The following is a 21,328-nucleotide window of genomic DNA, read 5'->3' as shown; positions in this document are numbered from 1 at the left end:
GACTCTACAAAGGTCAGACCATCCGACTAATACAGACTCAGTGCCCAACTATTATTGGATCAACGGCGCCTACGGGCCTCTCGGTCACGGCTCCATCCTCCCGTTGATCGAAGTCCTCCACGCCAACATCGTCCAGTGCATCCAACACATGCAGAAATTCCGCATCCAAAGCCTCACGCCCAAAATCGAGGTTTGCCAAAAGTTCAAGGAACACGCGGCGCTCTTTCTGGACCGGACCGTCTGGACGTCGGGGTGTGTGAGCTGGTACAAACAAGGGAGGGCGGATGGGCCGCTGGCGATGTTTCCCGGTTCCCGGCTCGTCTTCGTGGATTTGATGTCGCAGCCCCGGTTCGAGGATTATGAGATCCAGTACATCAATGACAAGAACCTTTTCGACTTCCTCGGCAGCGGGTTTGCCGAGAGAGAATTCGATGGACGGGACTTGTCGCACTATCTCGGCTTGTTGAACGGACAGGATCGGCGTCTTGATCTCGAATTAGAGACGATTTGTCGAGAGTTTGGAGATCTGATCCACAATAAGTAGGGGCTGGCCGAGTGAAAGTGCGAAGATTGTTTGTGTTTCGGGCGAGACTTGGACAAGAGCAAACTATAGATATCATCACTGGGTTTCAGGATAAATGCCAGGCCTTCCTTGACGTCGGAATGCCCTGGGTTTAGGGATAACAAACGTTTCACGACCTGGCACATGCTCTCTGTGTTTGAGAAGCTCTTCTTGGTCGTAAAGTCTATTGAGAAAAGACCATGTCGGTGTGGAGCTGCTTCGAGAGTCTAGGGCACTCGCCCACTCCCACCATCGCCACCATTGTACGGCGAGACCCCAAACCAAGACTCGATGTTGGACCAGTCTGGTTCTGGGGCGATAGTGTAGAGGTTGGAAAACATGGAGTCCCAGTTATCCGGCCCAAGATCTTGACTGGCCGCATCCACGGCCACGGCGCCGGAAGAGACGCGCGAGATCTGATCGTTGAAGTGCGAGTTCATCATGGGCTTGGTCGTCTCCAGGACGTGCTGGAACAATTTGAGCGTCGCGCTGGTCGCGGGCCAGTAGCGCGTCAGCTCGTTCATGGCCGGGAAACAGCCCTCCAGTCGGTCCTGGGCCTGGAGCGCCAGCAGCGACGAGTTCTGCGCAATGGCCCCGCGCATTTCCCGGATGAATTGGATGGCCGCGGCCATGACCGCGGTCGAGGCGGTGAAGTAACAGCGCCGGATGGTACCGGACTGGATCATGGACGACAGGATGCCCACCAAGGTCTCGGCGGCGCTCTCGCACAGTTTGGAGGAATGGGTCAGGGCCGCGACGGGCGACCTGGCCTCTTGGATGACCGTCCGGTGGAGGTGCAGGAGAGCACTGTTGTAATGGAGCCGCAGGTGCAGCGTGTAGAAGTCGTTCCCTGGCGGGAGGGTCCTGATCCACGTGGCCAGCCGCGAGTCCAAGACGCTGGTGTCCTGCAGATGGCCAAGGGTGCGAACCGAGCCGGGTGAGAAGGCGTACAGGATGTCGGCTACGATCTCACACAGCTGGCTGTTGCGCACGCAGTACTGGAGGTTGATGTTGGTGTTTTTCGACCCGTCGGTCTGCAGGAGATCCTCCTCGGTGAGGGCCGGTTGGTCACATTCGCTGGGAGGAGTCACCAGGGGCCTCCCATATTCTAGGGCGGCCGCAACCGCACATTGGAACAGTGTCCACCACATCCTCCGGAACATGGTTCGACACGCCGGGGGCATGGCGGTGCTGGTGGCACTGGAAGCCAGGTTTCGGTGCATCCCCAGGCCAAAGGCGATGCCGGCGGCAACCGATATCCAGTAGTAGTGGTTGGCACTGACGCTGTCGGAGTTTTCCGTGTGCCATGAAAACAACAGGGCAGTCTGCACCAGGATGACTCTGTCGTTCTCGAACCGGAGGTCCCAAAGTGCCTTGGCGCGGTGGAAAAGGGCTGCTTTGAACGACGACCTTGATTCCACCACTTTGGGGTGTTGGCAAACGTGAGCACCGGCTAGAAGGATGGCCTGGTAGAGTAAAAGTGGAGGGGGCGAGTCCTTGCTCGCGCAGTGGTATCGCCATTCAGCCTCGTCCAAAATGGGGAAGATGGGGTAAATGTCACGGAAGAATGCTTCGATCAGAGCATCTCGCACCTCTTTGACTGGCAATGAATTCAGGTCCGACTCCAGGGGCGGACGGAGCCGGAGTGAGGGCAGGCTGGAGCCAATGGTCCACGACACTTCCCTGTGGACTTGGGGAATGGGGAAGTGTAGGTTGGTTTCGTCGCCACATCGTTCTTGACTGACGAGGTATGCTAGGTTGGATATCGGGGTCCCCACGTAACACATGCGAGCTTCATCGAGGCTGTCGAACCGGGACCAGGACTGGGTGCTGATGCCGTGCTGGAAGAATTCCAACAGCCCGTGCCCATTCAAGTCATCGGCGGCAGCATCATTCGACCTTGTTTCGGAGCCGGTTGGGCCAGTGACAGGCGAGCCAGCTCTGTCACATGGAGCATGTGCTTCGTCAGCCGAATCGGCCGGCCCAGACGCAGCCTGATCCTGATAGCGGCTCATAGCTCTGCCACGTTGGGTCCTGCTTTTCAAGGACAAGGCTGTCACGATATCGAATCTAAACAGTGTGGCAGGTCAACACGAGTCGGGCTATCAAGCAACATTAGATTCGGACCGACAAGGACTCACCGGCACATACTTCCATCCGACTGACAGTTGGAACATGGCTGGCAGCCGACTGCATCACAGCGGACTTTCCTGCGATGGCATGCGTCACAGGCTCGCAATTGTCTTCGCCGACGTGTCGGCTGAGCCGCACGAGGAGTCGATGTTCTGTCGACCATCTCGGACGCCATCGCCAACCCGATCATCATTGCTGTTGCTCGAGCATCAGAACCATGCCAGCATCAAAGGGTGGGCGATTAAAGAACCTCCACCCTCTTCCCTTCTCCAGCCTGGTTGGTAGATCTGTGGGTCATGGTGGCAGCCGAGCAGCCGAGGAGCCGAGAAGCCAGCCTCACTCACTGGAGCGGCCATGTCCATTCCACTGAATGACTTGTGCGTGGTGGAGCATGAGTACTGTGTGCAACGTTCTGTGATTGTCTGGCGATCTGGCGATCTGCTATAGGTCGATAACGCGCGACTCTGCTCAACGGCTCTACCGGCACCTCTATACGGGGAACAGACAGCATACGTCGGTTCCAAGGCGGGTTCGAAGGTCGCGGTTGGGACGGCCACGTCTCGATTGGTATTGCTCGATGGAATTTGTGGTGCCGCCAGCCTCTGACAAAGTCTCCTGGATGGACTCTTTAATAGACAAAACATGCCCTGAACCATCTAGGCCATGTCCTCTCGCCCTACTTTCAGTTCCAATTGTCTAGGCTCGGAGAGTGGTGGTCACCAAACAATTCCACATAGGAGATGTCCTACCAAAAGGAAAGCCGCTCTGTGCGGAGCATAGATCCTCACAGTGTGTGGCATCCTGGCCCGGTCTTTTCACAAGTCTCAACCACGACCGGTCCGGTGCGTCTCGTTGCGACATCTGGACAGGTTGGCATCGATGAAAACAACAATCTGGTCGCGGACACGGATGCCCAGATTGCGCAGGCGTTCACCAATCTCAAACGCGCTCTTGCGGCTGCCGGTGCCCAGGTAAAAGATATCTACAAGCTTGTGTGGTACGTCGTCGATTTCGACCCCAACCATCGCCTCTACCGTCCGCACTTGATCAAGTTCCTGGACGGCCACCGACCTGCCACCACGTTGGTGCCTGTCCCGTGCTTGGCGGAGCCCGGCTTTAAATTCGAGATCGAGGCGTACGCCGCCGTTCGTTTGGACCCCGCTCGGACGGTTGACGTTGTGGTAGTCGGAGCTGGATTGAGTGGTCTCAAGGCTGCCAGTGATGTGCAGAAGGCGGGGTATTCATGCCTCGTGGTCGAGGCTCGAGACAGAGTGGGCGGCAAGACGTGGTCTCACGATCCCCTCGAGAATGGCAGAAATGTGGATGTTGGTGCTGCTTGGATCAATGACACTAACCAGGCTAAGGTATACGAACTTGCAAAAGCCTTGGGAATTAGGCTGGTCCAACAGTATGTCGAAGGGGATGTGGTCCAGGAGGATATCGGGGGAGGGCTCTCGACCTTCAAATATGGCACCAGCCCGAGCGTATGCTCCCTTCCCGCGAGTCTGCAAAGTGGCCGTGTTGATACTGACCCAATTCACAGGCCCTTGCTGAACAAAATGGAGTCGAAAACATGATATACATCCGTGATTTGTTCGAGCGCACTTGCCAGACGATTGACCTTCGCAATCCCACTAGCTCAGGCAAGGACTTCGACGCCTACAGCTTGGAACAATGGGTGAAAATGCAGGGAGGGGGTGAGACAGCGCTGGCATCCGTGAGGGTTTGGACCCGCGTCATGCTCGGTCTCGAGCCCTCTGAAATCAGCACGCTCTTCTTCCTGGATTATTGCAAAAGTGGTGGCGGGTTGATGCAGATGCGGTCCGACAGAAAGAACGGAGGCCAATACTACAAATTGGCCCAAGGTAAGTAATGTCCCTGCAAAGAGCTCATGAAACCTGCACCCCCGGACTCAACAAGGTGAAGCTGATAAAGTCCAGGCACTCAAGCCTTGTCTGTTGGACTCGCGGAGTCCCTCGCTCCGGGATCCATCATCTTGAACTCCCCCGTCCGCCGGATCGAACAAACCCCGGAATCAATCCTCGTGTCGGCCGGGAGGGGTGAGATTCATTGTCGACGGGTCATTGTTTCCGTGCCGACGCCCTTGTATAAAGAAATCACGTTCGAGCCTCCGCTGCCAAAGGCGAAAGAACAACTTAGTCAAGCCAATAAGCTAGGCTGTACCTTCAAGGTGATGCTTCTTTACGCCCAGCCTTGGTGGAGAGGCAGTGGACTCTGCGGTATGGTTCAATCTTTCCAAGGGCCCGTGTGCGTCACTCGCGACTCAAGTATTGAAGAGACGGGCAACTATACCTTGACGTGCTTCGTCGGAGGCCAACCAGGTCGGAGCCTACTGACCCTGACACAAAAGGAGCGCCACGATGCTGTGCTCTCCCATGTCAGACGACTCTTTTGTCCCTTCACCAAAACCGTCCCCGAGCCCCTGGCTGTTACGGACCACCTGTGGATTCAAGATCAGTGGTCTCAGGGCTGCCCTTGTCCGGCCGCACCGCCCGGGGCGATGACGAACTACGGCCATGCCTTGAGAACTCCTCACCTACGGGCCCATTTTGTGGGAACCGAGACGGCTTTCGAGTGGAAAGGCTACCTGGACGGAGCTGTCAGGTCGGGCGAAAGAGGGGCGAAAGAGGTGATCCAGGCTCTTAGCAAGTCGAGACTATGAGTGTAATTGATTTTCGCAAGTACGGCCGCTGCGCCATTGTCCTTGTATAGACCTATTCAAATCCAAATCTTCGAAGCAGAGTCAAATACTTCCATAGCATACACCCGGAGCCTCGTTCCAAGGCCATCCAAAACCTGAATATGGATGCCGCTCACCCGGACTGGCGAGAGACATATTTTCTCTTTGCTGGAGTGCAAATCGCGGTGCGCCTTGGAGGGAGTTGTCGGAATACTTCTTCAACCCCTTTCCTTTCGACAAAATGCCGAGCTATCTCGCCAATTGGTAGCTAGTTTTGGGCACTAACACACTACAGTGAATAAGGACACCTGCTAGATGTTCTCTGATACCCGTAACTCTTCCCATTATAAAGATCACCGCAGAGCTCGACGGAGCGTTTATGGTTTCGTCTGTTCCCTTCTGAAGAACTCCCTGATGACATTGCCGGTAAGCCTGGCGACGTTGTTCCGATAGTCGTCCCACCCCAAGGACGGGTACCAGTTGATACTCCCCACCGAGAAAACCGCTCCTCCACCATCGGTCTCGTAGTACACCATGTCCGAGCGGATCTCGTTCGTCTCCGTCCCACGAGTCGCGAGAATCGGGTAGGCGACGCACTCAGACGCGATCCCGAATCCGTCGGGGTGGCCGGTCGAGGTCGCCACCACGACGGCGTTCCGGGGACTGCCCTGCGCGAGGTCGAAGCTGTCCATCTCGTCTCCGCTGGCGCCGCCGCCCAGGCCGAATACACCTATCAATTCCCCGTCTGACATTCCGTCGAACATCCAGGAGAACCGCGCGTCCTTGCCCGCCTCTGTTCTCTTGTACGGCACCCCCGGCGGTCTCCCCTGGGAGCAAAAGGCCACTCCGAACAGTGCGTGCGAGGAACGACCCCGGGCCCTCCACAACGTGCCATATCGGCCGTCCAGGCTGAGATGGCGCTCGCCAGGCTCCATCGAGTAGCTGCGAACACCTTCCTCGCCTCGTCGAACTTCCACGCGCCATGGACGGGCCGGATCCAAGGCGGTGACCCAGTAGAACCCATTACCGCCCAGATACATCAAGTTGCCGCCTCGTTTCGCGTAATTTTCGTAGGCGTCGTAAATCTCGAAGCTCAGATACTCCGGGTGCCCGCCGGTTATGACGGTGTTGTAGGGCGTGAGGGCCGACGCCCCATATTGATGGAGGTCGTGGTCGGTGATAGTCTCATAGGGAATGTTTTCACGCTCGAGGTATCCGATCATCATTGACTCGGCGCTGAGGTGGCGCGGGCGCGCCAAGCCGTAAGAGATGAATCCGGGCCTGAAATTCGTGATGGGGCGCTTTGCCGTGGAGAAGACGGTCCCAGAGAGATCGTTGTGCGTGTCGTAGGTAGACAGCCCGATATCCCATCGTCTGAGTTGCCTGTTCATGTCCTCGGACGAATAGGGAGTAGATTCGCACAGCGCCGCGCCGGTCGCGTTGGAAGAGGGCCTGTTGGGATCTGAGAGCTTGTCGTTGGCATATGCAAGGTAGGTAAATGTCGACAGAACCAAGCCCACCTTGGGTTTCCCAGGGTCCCGCTGAGATCTTTCTGCCGTCGTGCGGACTATGAAAGTGATCATGTCCGAGGTCTTACCATTCGTGGACTCGACTTCGACGGCATATATGCCGGAGCGGAGATCAGAGGGCAGTGCTACCGTGAGATCAGTCTCCCATTTGGCATCGTCCAGATCATCTTCGTGGAAGTGGATAGCACCATAGCCATATTTTGCGTTGGTCCAGTCGATCTCGGAAGCATCCCAATTGTATCCTCGAACCCCTCTCGTCGGGGCATTAATGAGTAGTCCATGGTGACCGCCCCCAGACGTGTCGATTATTGAGTCTCCGGAGATATTGCGAGCAAAATCGTACTGGACGATTACACGGCCTTCAGGTCCTACCGCCGTGATCGAAGGGCTGTCGATCCGACCATTGAAGAAATGTGTGGCTCGAGGACTTTGAACACTCACACTCTCGGCGAAAGTCCCGGCAAATAGCAGAGCACAGTCAGGTGAGATGTTGAAATCATGGGGCAAAGACGCCTCGTAGTGCATGGCTGAAGTTCTCTTTTCAACGGCATGTGGGACCGGCTCTAGGTACAAAGAAACACGCATCCCTTTGATGTCCAACTTTGCATGCACCCATCGTTTCCTTGAGGGTTTGAATGTTGTCAAGAATACCTCGATTGATGAGCCTGTACCGGCCCAAAGCTCCACGGCACCGTCGGTGTTGATGAATAGGCCAAACCCGCTTTTCGAGGGTACATCGAGCGTGGACACCATCGATTGTAAATGTCCAGCGTCGGTCAACCACGGTTGGAAGTACATCGAGAGCGATAGCCCATGTTGAGGGGGCAATCTGCACCAGTGCTCAACGAGAGCGTAGGAGCCAATGCGAGCGAGCTGAAATCTTCCTGTGGCGACCCCTGAAGGCACGGCGACTTCTTCTAGCTCCTTCTTGGGCGAATGTGGGACGTCAACGCCCTGGATCACACGCACCGTTCGGTATCTGAATTCAGGTTCCGTACACGAGACCTACATACCCCTTTACATGAGAACCCGATCGAAACAGCGCGGTTTGGAACATCAGATGCCTGAAATGCGAGTGATGAGTTGACATACCTTCACCTGAATGGTGTCACCAGGGTCAGCAATCCACGGCTCGACATATCCAGTGATTTCGGGGGGGTAATTGGCAGGAGGCACATCGATGGTCGACATTTTCGCCAGTTGGTTTGTGCTCCTAGTGTGCCAAATGTGCCCAAACCTTGATGGTCTTATTATAGCTATTCCATAAGCGCACTCCTTGCATCCAGACCTCTGCCAGCCAGCATTCGTGGTCGGAACCTTGAATGAATCGCGCAGGTTGTCTTCAACGGCTAGCTTTGCGGTTCCAGTCCACTAGCCTAAGATAGACCTTGTGCTGTGCTCCTCAGTTTCGGGTTATCAAGACGCTGAAGAGAGGAAAGGCTATGCTGGCTACCATATGCTCTTCGGCGATGAGGATGGGTGAGGACGGGAAGTTACAAGGACTCTGTCTTCTGGCTGCTAGTGCTCATATCGGCTATTGAGCTTTTATGAAGGTTCACCGTCATCAAGGTTCCCTCTTCCCGATCTCAGATAAGGAAAAGGGGCCACGAGAACCCTATAGACGGCGGCAGACGAATCAACTAGGACGAAATCGTCCCACTAGTTCCACCCTACCGATGCCATCCCGCTTCGCTCGACGTGGATGTTTCGGCTCCTCGGCTCCCAGACTATCGCAAACCTCTTACTTTGCTTTTTAGACTCAGTACAGCCAGGGCAGAGGGGAGGTTCTGCCAGCCTGCCAAGGCCCTGTGCTATGGAGATTACTCGACGCCACCGATATTGGAGGTACGGCGTGATAGACACATCAATTGATAAAACGGTCAACGAGGAGATATATCTTGATGGACCTGCCTGCAAAGACCACAAAGTCTTCCTGGTAGTTCCATGTTGAATTCAGAATACAAAGGCTTTGCACACCCTTTACTTCCTTTGTCATTGAGCCATCATCATGTCGGTTGAAATCACTGCCGTCAATAGCGCAGTCATGGAAGATGCCCATTTATCACCGTGGAGAAGGAACAAGTAAGTCCACATTCAGTGTCTAATAGACCTCGTCTGACCAAGGTGGACGACAGTCCTTTTGTACAGAATCTCGTCATCAGCGCAACGCTCTTTTGCAATCCGGGACTGTACTTGGCCATTGCGGTGAGCCCCCACAGCGCCTTCTTGCCGTCAAAGGCTGTCTTCCAACATCACTAGGCCCTCGGAGCAGGAGGTGGCCGTCCTAGTTCGATCCAGATGGCCAACATCAGCAATGCCCTGCTATATGCTGCATTTGTGTTGGCCGGAGTCATCACCCCGACGGTGCTCAGCAAGCTCGGACCTCGTTATACGATCATCATCGCCATCTCCGGATACCCTCTCTATACAGGTGAGGGGTTGTTGTTGCCATCAAGGAGCGACGCATGAGCTGATAGTGGTAGGCGCCATGTGGTATTTTGACGCCCACGGGCACCTTTGGTATCCTGCGGTTGCTGGCGTTTACCTGGGAATTACGGCCGCATTCCTCTGGACCACCGCCGCCCTCGTGGCCAATGGCTATTCCGAAGAGAAACAACGGGGATTCTGGCGCGCCATGCAGTGGACTAGCAATGTCGCTGGTGCTACAGTAGGTGGATGTATCGCTCTTGGGTATGTGTGTTGAATCGCCTCGGTTTGTCAGTGTCCCCATACAAGGCTAATTCATGAGCGCCGTCTAGGATCAACTGGAATGGTAAGCCACTCTAAACTTCAGCCTGGGCCTGATCTTCTCAATGCTAAATCCTCTAGCCCACTCTTTGGGAGTTCCCCATTCGGTCTACATCACTTTCATCATCATTCAATGCGCTTCGATGGCTCTCGCATTCATCCTGGTCGACCCTGATAAGCTTCGAAGGAACGACGGCACGGCCATCGCCAAATACGAACATCTCTCAGCATGGCAAGACATCCGCGAAACGGTGTCTCTCCTAAAAGACCCAGTCATACTGCTTCTCATTCCCACATTCTTCACGCCGGAAATCTTCTTCCCGTTCATGGCGTCAGTCAACGCGTACGCGTTCAACCTCCGCACTCGTACGTTGAATGCCATGCTCGGAAATGCCATTCAGGTTCCATGGACCTTGGCGTATGGCTGGCTACTTGACAACCCAAAGTTGGGATCAAGACGCAGGAGAGCCATGATCGGGGTCGGCATTCTGGCAACGTACATTACCGGGACCTATATTGCCCTGACCATCTGGCTCCACAGCTGGAACTTCGATCGCTCTATCGGAGGGCCAGAAATCGACGTCAAGGACGACGCGTACCCGGGTGCCGTGGTGATCTACCTTCTCATGGTCAGCCAGTACGGCGTCTTCCAAAACACGGTGGTCTATATCTTTGGATGTTTGACCAATCGACTTGAGAAGACCGCCCGTATCTCTGGACTCTTTATTGCCTGTAAGTGCCAATCTGATAGGAGCCCATTGTCGACGACAAAGGACCAGCCAGCTGATAAACCTCTGCCTCTAGGGATTTCCGCCGGCACCTGCGTCAGCTTTGCCACTGACGCGACGGCCCAACCATATATCAACGAAGGCGGGGCGATCTTCGCGCTGACCACAATCTGTTGGCCCATTCTGTGGTTCGTCGTCAAGAACTACACCACCGACACCCAGTACTACAAGGAAGAAAACGTCGTGGTGCCGATCCATGTCAGGAAGGAAATGGGATACTTGGAAGATACAACTGGCGAAGAGCTGTCCTTCACAAACACCAAAACCAAGGATCCCGAGACGCCAGATCACGGCGGCGAGAAGGTGAAGCACTGAGAGGACAGAGTCGAAAGCTCAGAAAGGGGCGCGAAACTGGCGCAGTGATGGGGTTTGGTCGGCATGTGGCAGACTCGGAAATGGGGGTCAACATGTTGCTAGCGATACAATTTGGATGTACTGAGATATCGCACAGTGCTCCGAGGACAATGAATTCGACCCGTTCCTAGTTCAGCGGCGACATAAGGCTTGGGTCCGACTTTGTCGCCCGCTATTTGGCGTAAGTGTTGGCGAGGAAGATCGAAAAATGGGCTACATCCTAGGCGAGGGCTACCAACTACCGACTATAAGAACCGCGATCCCTCATCCCTTTCAACGTGTTTTCATTTAATTTACTCACCCCCGCTCGCCCTCCGTCACCAGATAATTGACAAGACAGCAGAAATCGATGTACGTAGGATTCGTAAGTATCCTCTGACTCAAATCAGCCTCTCTGGAGGTTCAGGTCCATTTCCGGATGCGAGTATTCGCTGTTGGACCTGAGCCATGACCTGAGCAACCATAATCCTTTACACCGAAACTTCAACGCCTTGCGTCCTTTCCCAAGGGGGGTGCCATCTGGGTGTGATTTCAAGAATCGCAAGAGGCAGACATCCTAGGCTACTGAGGCATTGGTCCGCTTCGTTTCCACGTGCGCCGTGTCCCCTTTCTCCCAGCCCAGGTCTTCCGCGTCGACCACACTGACCTCGGCCTCGTCTTGCCTAAATTGCTCGACGGCGGCTTTGGCAGAGCCCAGACGCCCGGTGTCAAAGATCACCGAGACCTCCTCGATGGTCAAGCGTCTGCGCACCGCTTAGCATATGACCCCGCCAGAGTTGATCGGTCTTTTCGCCGCAAATGTGTGCTTACCTCGTTTCCGGGAAGAACAGGATGATGAGGACCAGGTACATGACGATGAGCACAATATAGACAATATAGCTGCACGTTGTTAAATCTCTCGGGCTTTGTGGAACAGTCTGGGACAAACCCACTATTTCCATGTAATGTTTGCGAGGGCAAGCGGATTGACCCACTGATTCTGCATTCGAGTTAGACGGAGGTCCACAACAAGATACGGGGCGGTTTCCTCACAAACGCTTGAGCAATACTTTGCACGGAGAGCATGATACTCAGTCCCTTGAGGCGCATATGGTAAGGTAGAATCTCGGCGCCGTAAGAAACTGAAATGTGGTTACTGGTCAGGGTATTGCAACTGGAAAATCCAAGCACAACTCACAGGGCAGAGGCGTCCACCCGATGTCGTAGAACCCGTAGTACACGAACATGACGGGCACGACTGCGATGCCAACAGCATGGCTTTGGGTGTGGGCGAAGCTCCCTGAAAGTCCTGTCATGACGACGTAGGACACCAGCATGCCGACGGTTGACGCCAGCCATAACACCCTTCGGCCGGCCCTGTCGGCACTCAGGGAGCCCACGTAGGCGAGGAGCAAATTCCACACCGCCAATCCGCCATTTATACCGGAGACCTGGGCCGGGTCGGTGATCCCGACGAGTTTCAAGACAGGTGCGAGGTAGTAGGTGATGATGCCGTTGCCGATCCAATTCTGGACGACCTCGAATCAGCGCATTATATCGAGCGCGTGGACTTGGGCATCTTACCGTCCCCGTGGCCATGGTGATCAAAACGAGCAGACGTCTGCGGTTTCCAGGCGACCTGAGGAAATCAACGAAGCTTGTCTTGTTGTTCTCTTGTTCCAGCTTGATGGCGTGGCAGATTTCCTGGTATTCGTACTGCACCAGTTCGTCACTTCGGTCTCCATTCGCATGATACTGGGCCAAAATGTCTATCGCCTTCTCCGTGTAATCATGGTGAATGAGCCACTTTCAGCGCAGTCAGTTTTCGGTCACAAGCTCCCGGCCCTGGACCACTCACACGGGGGCTTTCCGGGATGAAGAACAGAAGACCCAGCACCATCAGTGGCGCAAAGATCTGGAAGAGGCAGGGTGCTCTCCACGACCAGTCCGTGTCCCCCCAGTGGAGCGACCCGAAACAGAACCACGCTGCGGCAGTGGAGCCGATGTAGTAATTGCAGTAGAATGAAGTTGACAGGATCGACCTCAGCCTTGGATGGGCAATCTCCTGGAGCAGTGCGATTGCCGTGATTTTGCCAAAGGGACCCGCGGAGCCAATAAGCACTCGTCCGGCGATGAAAGTGCCCGTGTTGTGGGAGAATGCGTTGACAAATGCTCCCACGATAAGAATGACCGACCCGACCGCAAGCGACGCTTTCCTTCCCCATCGCGAATTGATGGCCGAACTGATATAGGGAGTTATAGTGGCCGCTTCGACGGAAGTCAGCTTTCCTTCTCCGTGGGAATGGCCAAGACACCTACGCAGGAAAAGACTAGCAGAAATCAGGCCCAGAAAGCTGCTGGATGGATCGTTGAAGTATTTTTTCCATTGCGGCATCGCCTGCAGCCCATTCAGAAGGGAGGCATCATATCCGAGGTAGAAGACACAGAAGTAGAGTCCGATGCAATGGACGACGTTCACTCGAAGACCAGGGTCCCTCCACCAGGACGGATTCGTATTGTCTAATGGTGTCAGCAAAGTTCACAAAAGTAAAGAAGGGCCGTCAGTACTTCTAAACTGACTGAATGTCTGCTTCTCCCACCCGTTGTCCATTCTAAAAGAGTCAATACGTCAACAATTGTGTGTTTGCAGAAGTAATGGCATAACCCGAGCAAGTACAATCTGTCGAGGCCGACTACAATCTGACCTCAGTCCTATGCTCTCCTGACCTCTTGTCGAACCTGGGGATGGCTGCCCAGATATTGTATTTGAAATTAGAGCGGTCGGTGGGGAGACTTCCCCCACGGGGAGAATGGCAGATCCATATTTGTCGGCAAGGCAAGGTCAGTCCTTGGTTGGAGACAGTGGAGCCATAACGCTAGGAAATTTCCGAGCACCTTTCCGCTCTGTGTGGAGAGAATGTGTTTCCGAACTGAGAACGGATTGCAAGCTTGGGAGGTGCCTTCGGGGTATTGACCAGCACGGTTCTCACGTAGCCATCATATATTAGACTCCGTGTAATGAGACAAGGCAACACGTCAGGTCCCTTGCCATTCTCACGACACCAGCCCTAGATTGTTCAAGAATGCTTCAACTGCCATGATGACGACAACGGCCACTGAGACCGTTGGTAAGGCTGTCATTTCGATCAAGCCGACGCCAACTTGGGTGCCACTGGATATCGAAGGTCATATCCCAGAGCCCTTTGTAATATCGGAATTCAACCTTCGAGTCATTCCTCTGCACCCTACATTTGCATGTGAGCTGCAGGGCGTGGAATGGGAGAAACCCATCACTCCAGAACTATATCGAGAGATCCGCAAGCTTGTTGATAAAGTGGGTGGCCACGAGCTGACAGTTGGCTCTCACTGATGATTGGACTAGTATGGTGTAGTAGTCTGTCGGAAGACGAATTTATCGGATGAAGCACATATCGAATTTTCTCGCTATTTTGGGGAACTCGACGACGTCCGACCTTATCAGAAGGCAGGCCGGATCCACAGATTGGCCTACCCTGAGCTTTTTGATGCTGGCAACATCGATCCTCAAACAGGGGATGTTGCTCCTTTGACGGCTGCACAAGTGATTGGGAACAAGGTACAATGTTTGCAAACTGAAGACCGTTGACATCACCAGCTGACGGACGACTGCCAGGCAAATGAGCTGTTCCATACAGACTCCTCGTTCAATGGCAGACGCGCTGGCCATTCATTGTTATTAGCCCACAAGATTCCCCCCGCTGGTACTGGGGGACACACCGAGGTATATTATCCGTCACTATCGAGATTAACGTGAAGCTGAGATCCAGGTACAGTTTGCAGACTCTCGAACGGCCTACGACGACCTGTCTGATGATCAGAAACGTCGACTTGAGGGCCTTGTTGCTGCCCACTCGCTATTTCACTCTCGGAAAAAAGCTGTTCCAGAATATTTCAAGGATACAGATCCTGAGAAATTGCCGTTGAGCCACCACTTGCTTGTGCAGAAACATGAGTCGGCTGACCGAATGGTATGCAATAGTGTTGCGTCGTTTTATCGCACGCCTCATCACTGACGATCGTCTAGAACCTCTATATCGCATCATATGTTCATCACATCAAGGGAATGAGCAGAGACGAAAGCGCCAGACTCATAGAGGACTTACTGGAACATGTTTCACAAGCAAAATATCGGTATACTGCGGAATGGATACAGAGTGGTGATATGATAATTTGGGATAATACTGCCGTCCTGCATCGTGCAACTGGTGGCTCTTATGAAGGACGATATCCGCGAGATATGAGACGCACAACCGTTAAAGACATGAGTAGCACCAGATTTGGCTTGAATGGGGAAGGGGCAGACTGGCGTGTCGGTTTGCCGTAGATACGGCCCGGTCGCACAGTCGAAGATATTTTCAATCTTTTCCCTCATATCCAAGGGACTCCATATTCACTTGAAGGCTGTTGAAAATAACTATCCCAGCTGTCCAAGCTTGCAAAAGCATCGTAGTTGAAAGGGGCAATCTCCCCTCCAGCAGTCGCCTGAGATCCAAAGTTCTCTGTGAATTGGTCTTGATGCGCAAGATCAGGATTAGCGTAGGGAAAGACATCATCAAAAGCTGATGGAGTGAAGTTTGCGGCGTCGTTCTGTGGTGACGTCCGGGGTCGAAGAAGGATCGATCTCACAGAGGTCAGCACACTTTCCAGGTCGTCGAAAATCCGTCGTGCGGCACGTAAGACTTGGGCCAACTCCTTTAACATTCCCACAGCGGCATGAAAGCTCTCCGCGTATTCAGTATGCTGTGATTTCAGGCCGATCTCAGATATATCCCGACAGAGAAGCGTGGCGAGGATGAGGATGGCTCCTCCAAGTGTTGTTGCAAGATGGAAGCGGAAGGAGCTCGGCTCACTTATTTCGTGGCTGTGTGCCTTTATCTGCTCGACGATATCTGTCGCCAGGGTTCCACAGAGAAGACCTGTACTGGCGCTATACTTGAGTGATACCATTTCTCGACGACGGAGTAGAAGTCGCAAATGACTGATGCGCTACGGAAAGAGCGTGAGTCAATTGATGAAGAGGCCTGGATTGCTCAAGCTTACTGTGTTGACCAAAAGTTGCTGTCGGAGATGGCGTCGCGTTGGTGAAGTATGTCGCGGTAGGAGCGGTATAGTTGGGAGAGTGGTTTCTTTCCAGTGTTTGATCTTTGCGTCGAGTATAGCAATGGCCTCGGAACTAGGTCCATCCACACTGGCCGAAAACATTGTGTCCCAAACCTCACCAGCCAGCTTTCCAAAGGAAATCATACAGACCAGGTACATAATTGCCGATGTTTCGGAATCGGGTGATGGAGGGGGACTGTTTGTACTAAGCATCTGGGCGGACTTTCAGTGTCGTGTATTGTGTGAGCATGAAACCCAACGACCAACCTTGTCATAGATCCATTCAGGTTTGTCCACGCGGATATCGGAGTCTCTGATCCCATATGGCCGTCCACAGCTTAGAGAGATGCGACGGTCGACAAAATAGACAGTCCAGAAGACGCGCTGACGCATGTGCACTGCATAAGGGCTGTGATCTTTGCCCCAGCGCGGCTCGTTATGGAGCCCCAGCTGAAAACAGAGCCTGCAAGCAATGCCAATTGCACTGTAGGCGGCACTCGATCTGTCAGCGTGCACCAAATAAAAGGCCTTTGACAGAAGTTAGCACAAACGTCTCCGATTCGAGTTGCTCAGGCAGACCTCGTAGATCAAGAACTGAATGAGACATAGATCTGCTTTTCCGCTGAGCTTCCGTTTGCGGAGCAGTGCGTCGGATGCTAGAAACCACTTCCAACCAGGACAGGGCGCCGATGTCGATTCCTGCACAGGGTCAACATTGCGAAGTATATCCGCACAGGCAAAAATTATGTAGTTCAAGGCCAGGAAGCAGATGTCGTCGCTGCGTGCAAACGCGCCACGCGCAAGATTTCGGTTCTTATGCTTAAAGTCCGACTCATTAACACAGGAGTGGCAAGGGTTGATATCTTCAAAGAAGAAATCGACATAGTTCTGGTAGTCCGCCGGGCTGGGGAAGGGTAGAAATTGTGATCCCACCCGTACCCCTCTTATGGATTCACCTGTTGTCTGAGAATCTGTGAGATCTCGCCGAGTCGAACTTGCGGGCGTCCGGTCGGGTGCCCAATCTTGCAAGCCAAGCTGCGCCTTCATAGACTCCAGATTTGCATTCAGTGCCGATAATGGAGCCTCGAATGTCGTGTCACCTGTTCCGGGATAACATTAGATGCTGGTTCCAAGATGCCCACAATACCTACCCTGGCAATCCTCGACAACGTCAAACGGGCTCTCGGCGGCTTCATCTGATCTGACGCTTCCTTCCCTTTGAGGATAGAGAAGCGCATTTACCTTTCCCTCCAGCCTGATTAATCTCTGTTCCATGGTTGTGGAAGTTGGCGCGGACTGCTGATTCCATTGGGATAGAGAAGGACCGGCAGATATAGACTGGCTGTTATCATTGCTCGGCCCGAGGTTCACATATTCTACCTCTTGTGAAAATTGACAGGATAGTCCTCGTTGAATGCAGCGCTGACATGGACATTGACCAGAACACTAGACAGCGTCAGAATGTGCAACGAGGACAAAGCAAGCTGGTCGAGTCTCTACTTTTAGTTTGCTCTGACGGCACTGGATGCTTGTAAGATGTTAATAGTAGTCCCACAGTATCTTGTAGATGGACGTCAATGACATACCAGGCCTGGGAAGCATACTTCCCCCGAGGGCGTTTAACCGGGGCACAGTCGGATGTCTCCACGGACATAATCGTAGTAGTCACGGCCGCCACCTAGAGCTTATAGTAGCTATTCAAGGATGGAACGTACACGAATGCAGATGTGGTCATCTCGTGAAGAGGTGGAGACGTTTCTGAGGTTGTCTGCATCTCAAGGCTCGAGGAAGGTCAGCCGCGGCGGTTGTCTGCCGATGGCTTGTGCCTACAGAGACACCTACCCTAGGGATCAACATTGAAACCACCCAGTATCTATGATTGAGGAGCTAAGGTGTCATGTTATTTCGACCGTGGCTGGAGTGGAATGTCCTCAGTCTACGCTCACGGAATAAAAGCTCAGTTACTGTTTGCCCTGTATAGATGCTGCTCCAGCAACGGCTCGACAGATTCAAGCCTGCGGCTCATTACAATGCATTCTCCTTCTCAAACACTTCCAAGAGTCCCTCGGATATGTTCTGCACCACAAAATCCGTAGGGCGTGGCAGCGGTCGACGGAAATCTCCTCCGAGTCTCATCTCCCCGTACTGAGGACTTACGTGAATGTCCATGGCCGATTTGATTCCAAGAAATCCCTGTATTGCGTCAGTTTCCTCGTCTAAGGAGGCCGGGCCAGTTCACGTACAACTCGATTAATGTATGAGTCTGCCTTTGTCACCAAGTCCTGCAGTTCCTGGGCTTCTTTAAACCTGCTCAGTCGTTAGCACTGCAGCTGGCGGGACTGGTTATGCCTGACATTTCGGGGCTTCCCACTTCCAGAGCCTTTGTACCCAGTTGAAACAATCTCAAGCAGACCTTAGGATACAGATTGACTCTGCTGCAGTCAGCGACAGACGCCACGAAAAGCAAATGACATACGGTCCCCCAATACAGCCATGGTGCCGAGCGACTATCGCGGGCAGCAGGTAATCCGTGGAACCAGCGAGAACCAGAAAAGGCAGTTTATGTCTTTCCCGATATTCTGGTGAGCCAATGTGCAGGGCTACTCGGTGGCCTTTGGAGACATTGAAACAGGTGAGCTTCACACCGCTATTCCGAATCAATCAGAAAAAGAAAAGCCACGACTTTTGCTAGAGCACAAACATGATATTTGGATGTTCTCTGATGGCGGCTCTGGATCAGTTACGGAGTCGCTCCTAACTGGCTTCATTGAACTCACGATATGTCGATGAGGAAGTCGGCGTCGAGGTCAATCCCTCCGGTAGCGAACGGAATCTATGTTGGGAGAGTCAGGATGTGCCATCCGACATCACCGAAATAAGACGTACATTGTATAGCATCACTGGCACTGGACTAGCATCGGCGACAGAGACGAAGAACTCCTTCAAAGTTGCCTTGTCTCTTCCAAAGACAAATGCATAATATGCCGGAGCGACGACAATGCTGGTTCGGATTATCAGTGGTCGCTTCTTTCATGACTAAATTCGACTCACACAGCATCAGCACCTTCATCGGCAGCATCTTTAACAATTTCAATGGTCTCTCTAAGGCTCGCAGCCCCTGCCCCGGCAATTATGGGTACGGATCGATAAAGACCGCTCTCTTCTAACACCTCTCTTGCATTTTTGACCAAAACTTTCCGTTCGCATCTCGAAAGGAGGTTTCCTTCTCCCAATGTGCCGCTCAGGACTAACCCGACGCCCAGCTTTGCTAGTCTTAGGACTCCAGCTCGAAATGCTGGCAAGTCAACTTCTTGTTGTATTTCACCTATAAAGGGTGTTAATACCGGAGCATACACGCCAGGCCGGAGCGCTGAAGTCAATTTAGACATGTCTCACACGATCACTTTCGCTCTCGCAGACCTTCCGTCTGGTTGATGTTACCAGATATTCGGAGGGGGCAAGGAAAGCTTCTCCGCATGGATAGGCAGGCTTTGGTAACCCCAAGACCTTCGTTAGACGTTCCGACCAGCTTTCCGATAATTCCGACAACAGCTAGGGATTAGGTCGGTACTGAATGAACATGGTCAGCTTTCGCCTGGAATTACTCCCTTCGTACATCAATTATACGAACCTGGGATGAACATGGCCACAGAAGACCCAACGATCGTATCCTTCACAGTCAGGGACCTGAGATGGCCGACCTCTCTCAAGAACATTGGCTCAGATCCAATGAATCTAGCAGGCGAAAATGCTCTCGCTTACCTTCAGTATCACACGGACACTGAGCTCTCAGGGACTGGTTGGTCTTTCAGCAACGGACAAGGCAACGAGTAAGTGATTATCGAGTCCATCTAGGTGCAAGTTGGTAACTTTGCAGCGTGCTGTGCACAGCAATAAGGAGCCTGGCGCCACGTCTGGTTGGTCGAAAGCTTTCCAGCTTAACGTCGAACATGGGGGAGACCCAACGGCAAATGGTTTCTGGTCAGATCCGTTTCATGTCACCCGAGCGCGGAGTCCTCCAACTTGCGACATGTGCTGTTTTGAATGCAATCTGGGATCTCTGGGCGAAAAAGGAGAGAAAGCCTCTATGGAGATTGGTCTGTGACTTTTCGCCCGAAGAATTTGTCCGTTGCATCGACTTCAGATATCTTACCGACGTGGTGACCCCCGACGAGGGCATCGAGATGTTGAAGCGCCTAGAAGGATCCAAGTCTGAACGGCTGAGAGCAGCTTTAGAAAACCAAGCAGTCCCCGCATATAACACCTCTGCAGGTTGGTTGGGCCACTCAGACGATGAAGTTCGGAAACTGTGCCCTTGCGCGTTCGTCGCCACTGACTTCGTACCAGATTCGAGAGCTTCTTCAGTCGGCAATGTTACAAGGTTTCAAGCATTTCAAGCTCAAGGCAGGACTTGGTTTGCAGTCGGATCGTAAGCGACTTAGCTTTGTACGTGAGGTTGCCGGGGACAGTGCAGTCCTGATGGTCGACGTCAATCAACTGTGGGACGTTGACGAAGCCATTGATTATATGAAGAACCTAGCAGACCTCAATATTTGGTAAGGCATTTGTCTGGAACCCGTGCTGGACATGTGTCTCATTTTCTCAGGTTCGTCGAGGAACCAACGTCCCCAGACGACATTTTAGGCCATTCGCGAATACGGAAAGCCCTTAAGCCTTATGGAATTGGCGTCGCTACTGGAGAGCATGTCAATAATCGCGTCATGTTCAAACAACTGCTGCAGGCAGAAGCATTAGACGCTGTTCAACTGGATGCTGTCCGGCTCTGCAGCGTCAACGAGATTCTCAGCGTTCTTCTGCTGAGTGCCAAATTCGGAATTCCTGTGGTGCCTCACTCAGGGTAAGTGGGCGTCCTCTTTCGCGACCTTGTCGGGCTTCTGCTGATTTGCGGTCATCCTTGAAGCGGTGCTGGAATGGTGGAGCTGTGTTCGCACATCAGCACGATTGATTTTGTTGCCGTCTCTGGCAAAAAGAGTATTCTTGAGTACACGGATCATCTCCACGAGGCGTTTGCAGCACCCGCACAAATCACCCAAGACGGATATCATGTCACTCCCACTGTTCCCGGATATTCCTGTGATGTAAATGAGCAGGAGTTTGAGGTATATGAATGTCCAGCGGGCAGCTTCTGGCAATCTGAGCAAGGGAGGACAATGCTTGCGGATCCATGGCGTGGGGTACCCAATCAACAAAGATCATGATGGCGGTCGTGTCTTGATAAACATACCGTGCCCACAATTAACACATCTATCAGCGCCTTGCCAGCATTCTCGCTGAGATGTGCAGTACACAATATCAACATTAGCGTCGGCGTCTGTATTGCAAGTCCAAGTTGATGCCCGTCTCGCCAAGCCTCACCCCTTCTTCCGCTTTTCCA

At 53.3% G+C, this 21,328-nt stretch overlaps 2 protein-coding genes across 2 annotated transcripts; one reads left to right on the top strand and one right to left on the bottom strand.

Annotated features, from left to right (window-relative positions):
* Positions 1-764: 764 nt before the first annotated feature.
* On the bottom strand, positions 765-2,577 carry PV07_10977 (uncharacterized protein; the record flags this gene model as incomplete). Its single annotated transcript, XM_016398364.1, has 1 exon — positions 765-2,577. The coding sequence occupies one exon, from the start codon at positions 2,575-2,577 to the stop codon at positions 790-792; it is 1,788 nt and encodes a 595-aa protein (XP_016242926.1). The 3' UTR covers positions 765-789.
* Positions 2,578-19,575: 16,998 nt separating this feature from the next.
* Positions 19,576-21,152, top strand: PV07_10976 (uncharacterized protein; the record flags this gene model as incomplete). Its single annotated transcript, XM_016398363.1, has 5 exons — positions 19,576-19,763; positions 19,811-20,231; positions 20,281-20,489; positions 20,540-20,791; positions 20,855-21,152. 5 exons carry the CDS (start codon positions 19,576-19,578, stop codon positions 21,150-21,152), a joined length of 1,368 nt encoding a protein of 455 aa, XP_016242925.1.
* Between the last annotated feature and the right edge of the window lie 176 nt (positions 21,153-21,328).

Source organism: Cladophialophora immunda, assembly GCF_000835495.1.
Source record: "Cladophialophora immunda strain CBS 83496 unplaced genomic scaffold supercont1.7, whole genome shotgun sequence".
Classification (NCBI taxonomy): domain Eukaryota; kingdom Fungi; phylum Ascomycota; class Eurotiomycetes; order Chaetothyriales; family Herpotrichiellaceae; genus Cladophialophora; species Cladophialophora immunda.
The sequence above is the reverse complement of the archived record's forward strand: the minus strand, read 5'-3'. Positions and strand labels throughout refer to the sequence as shown.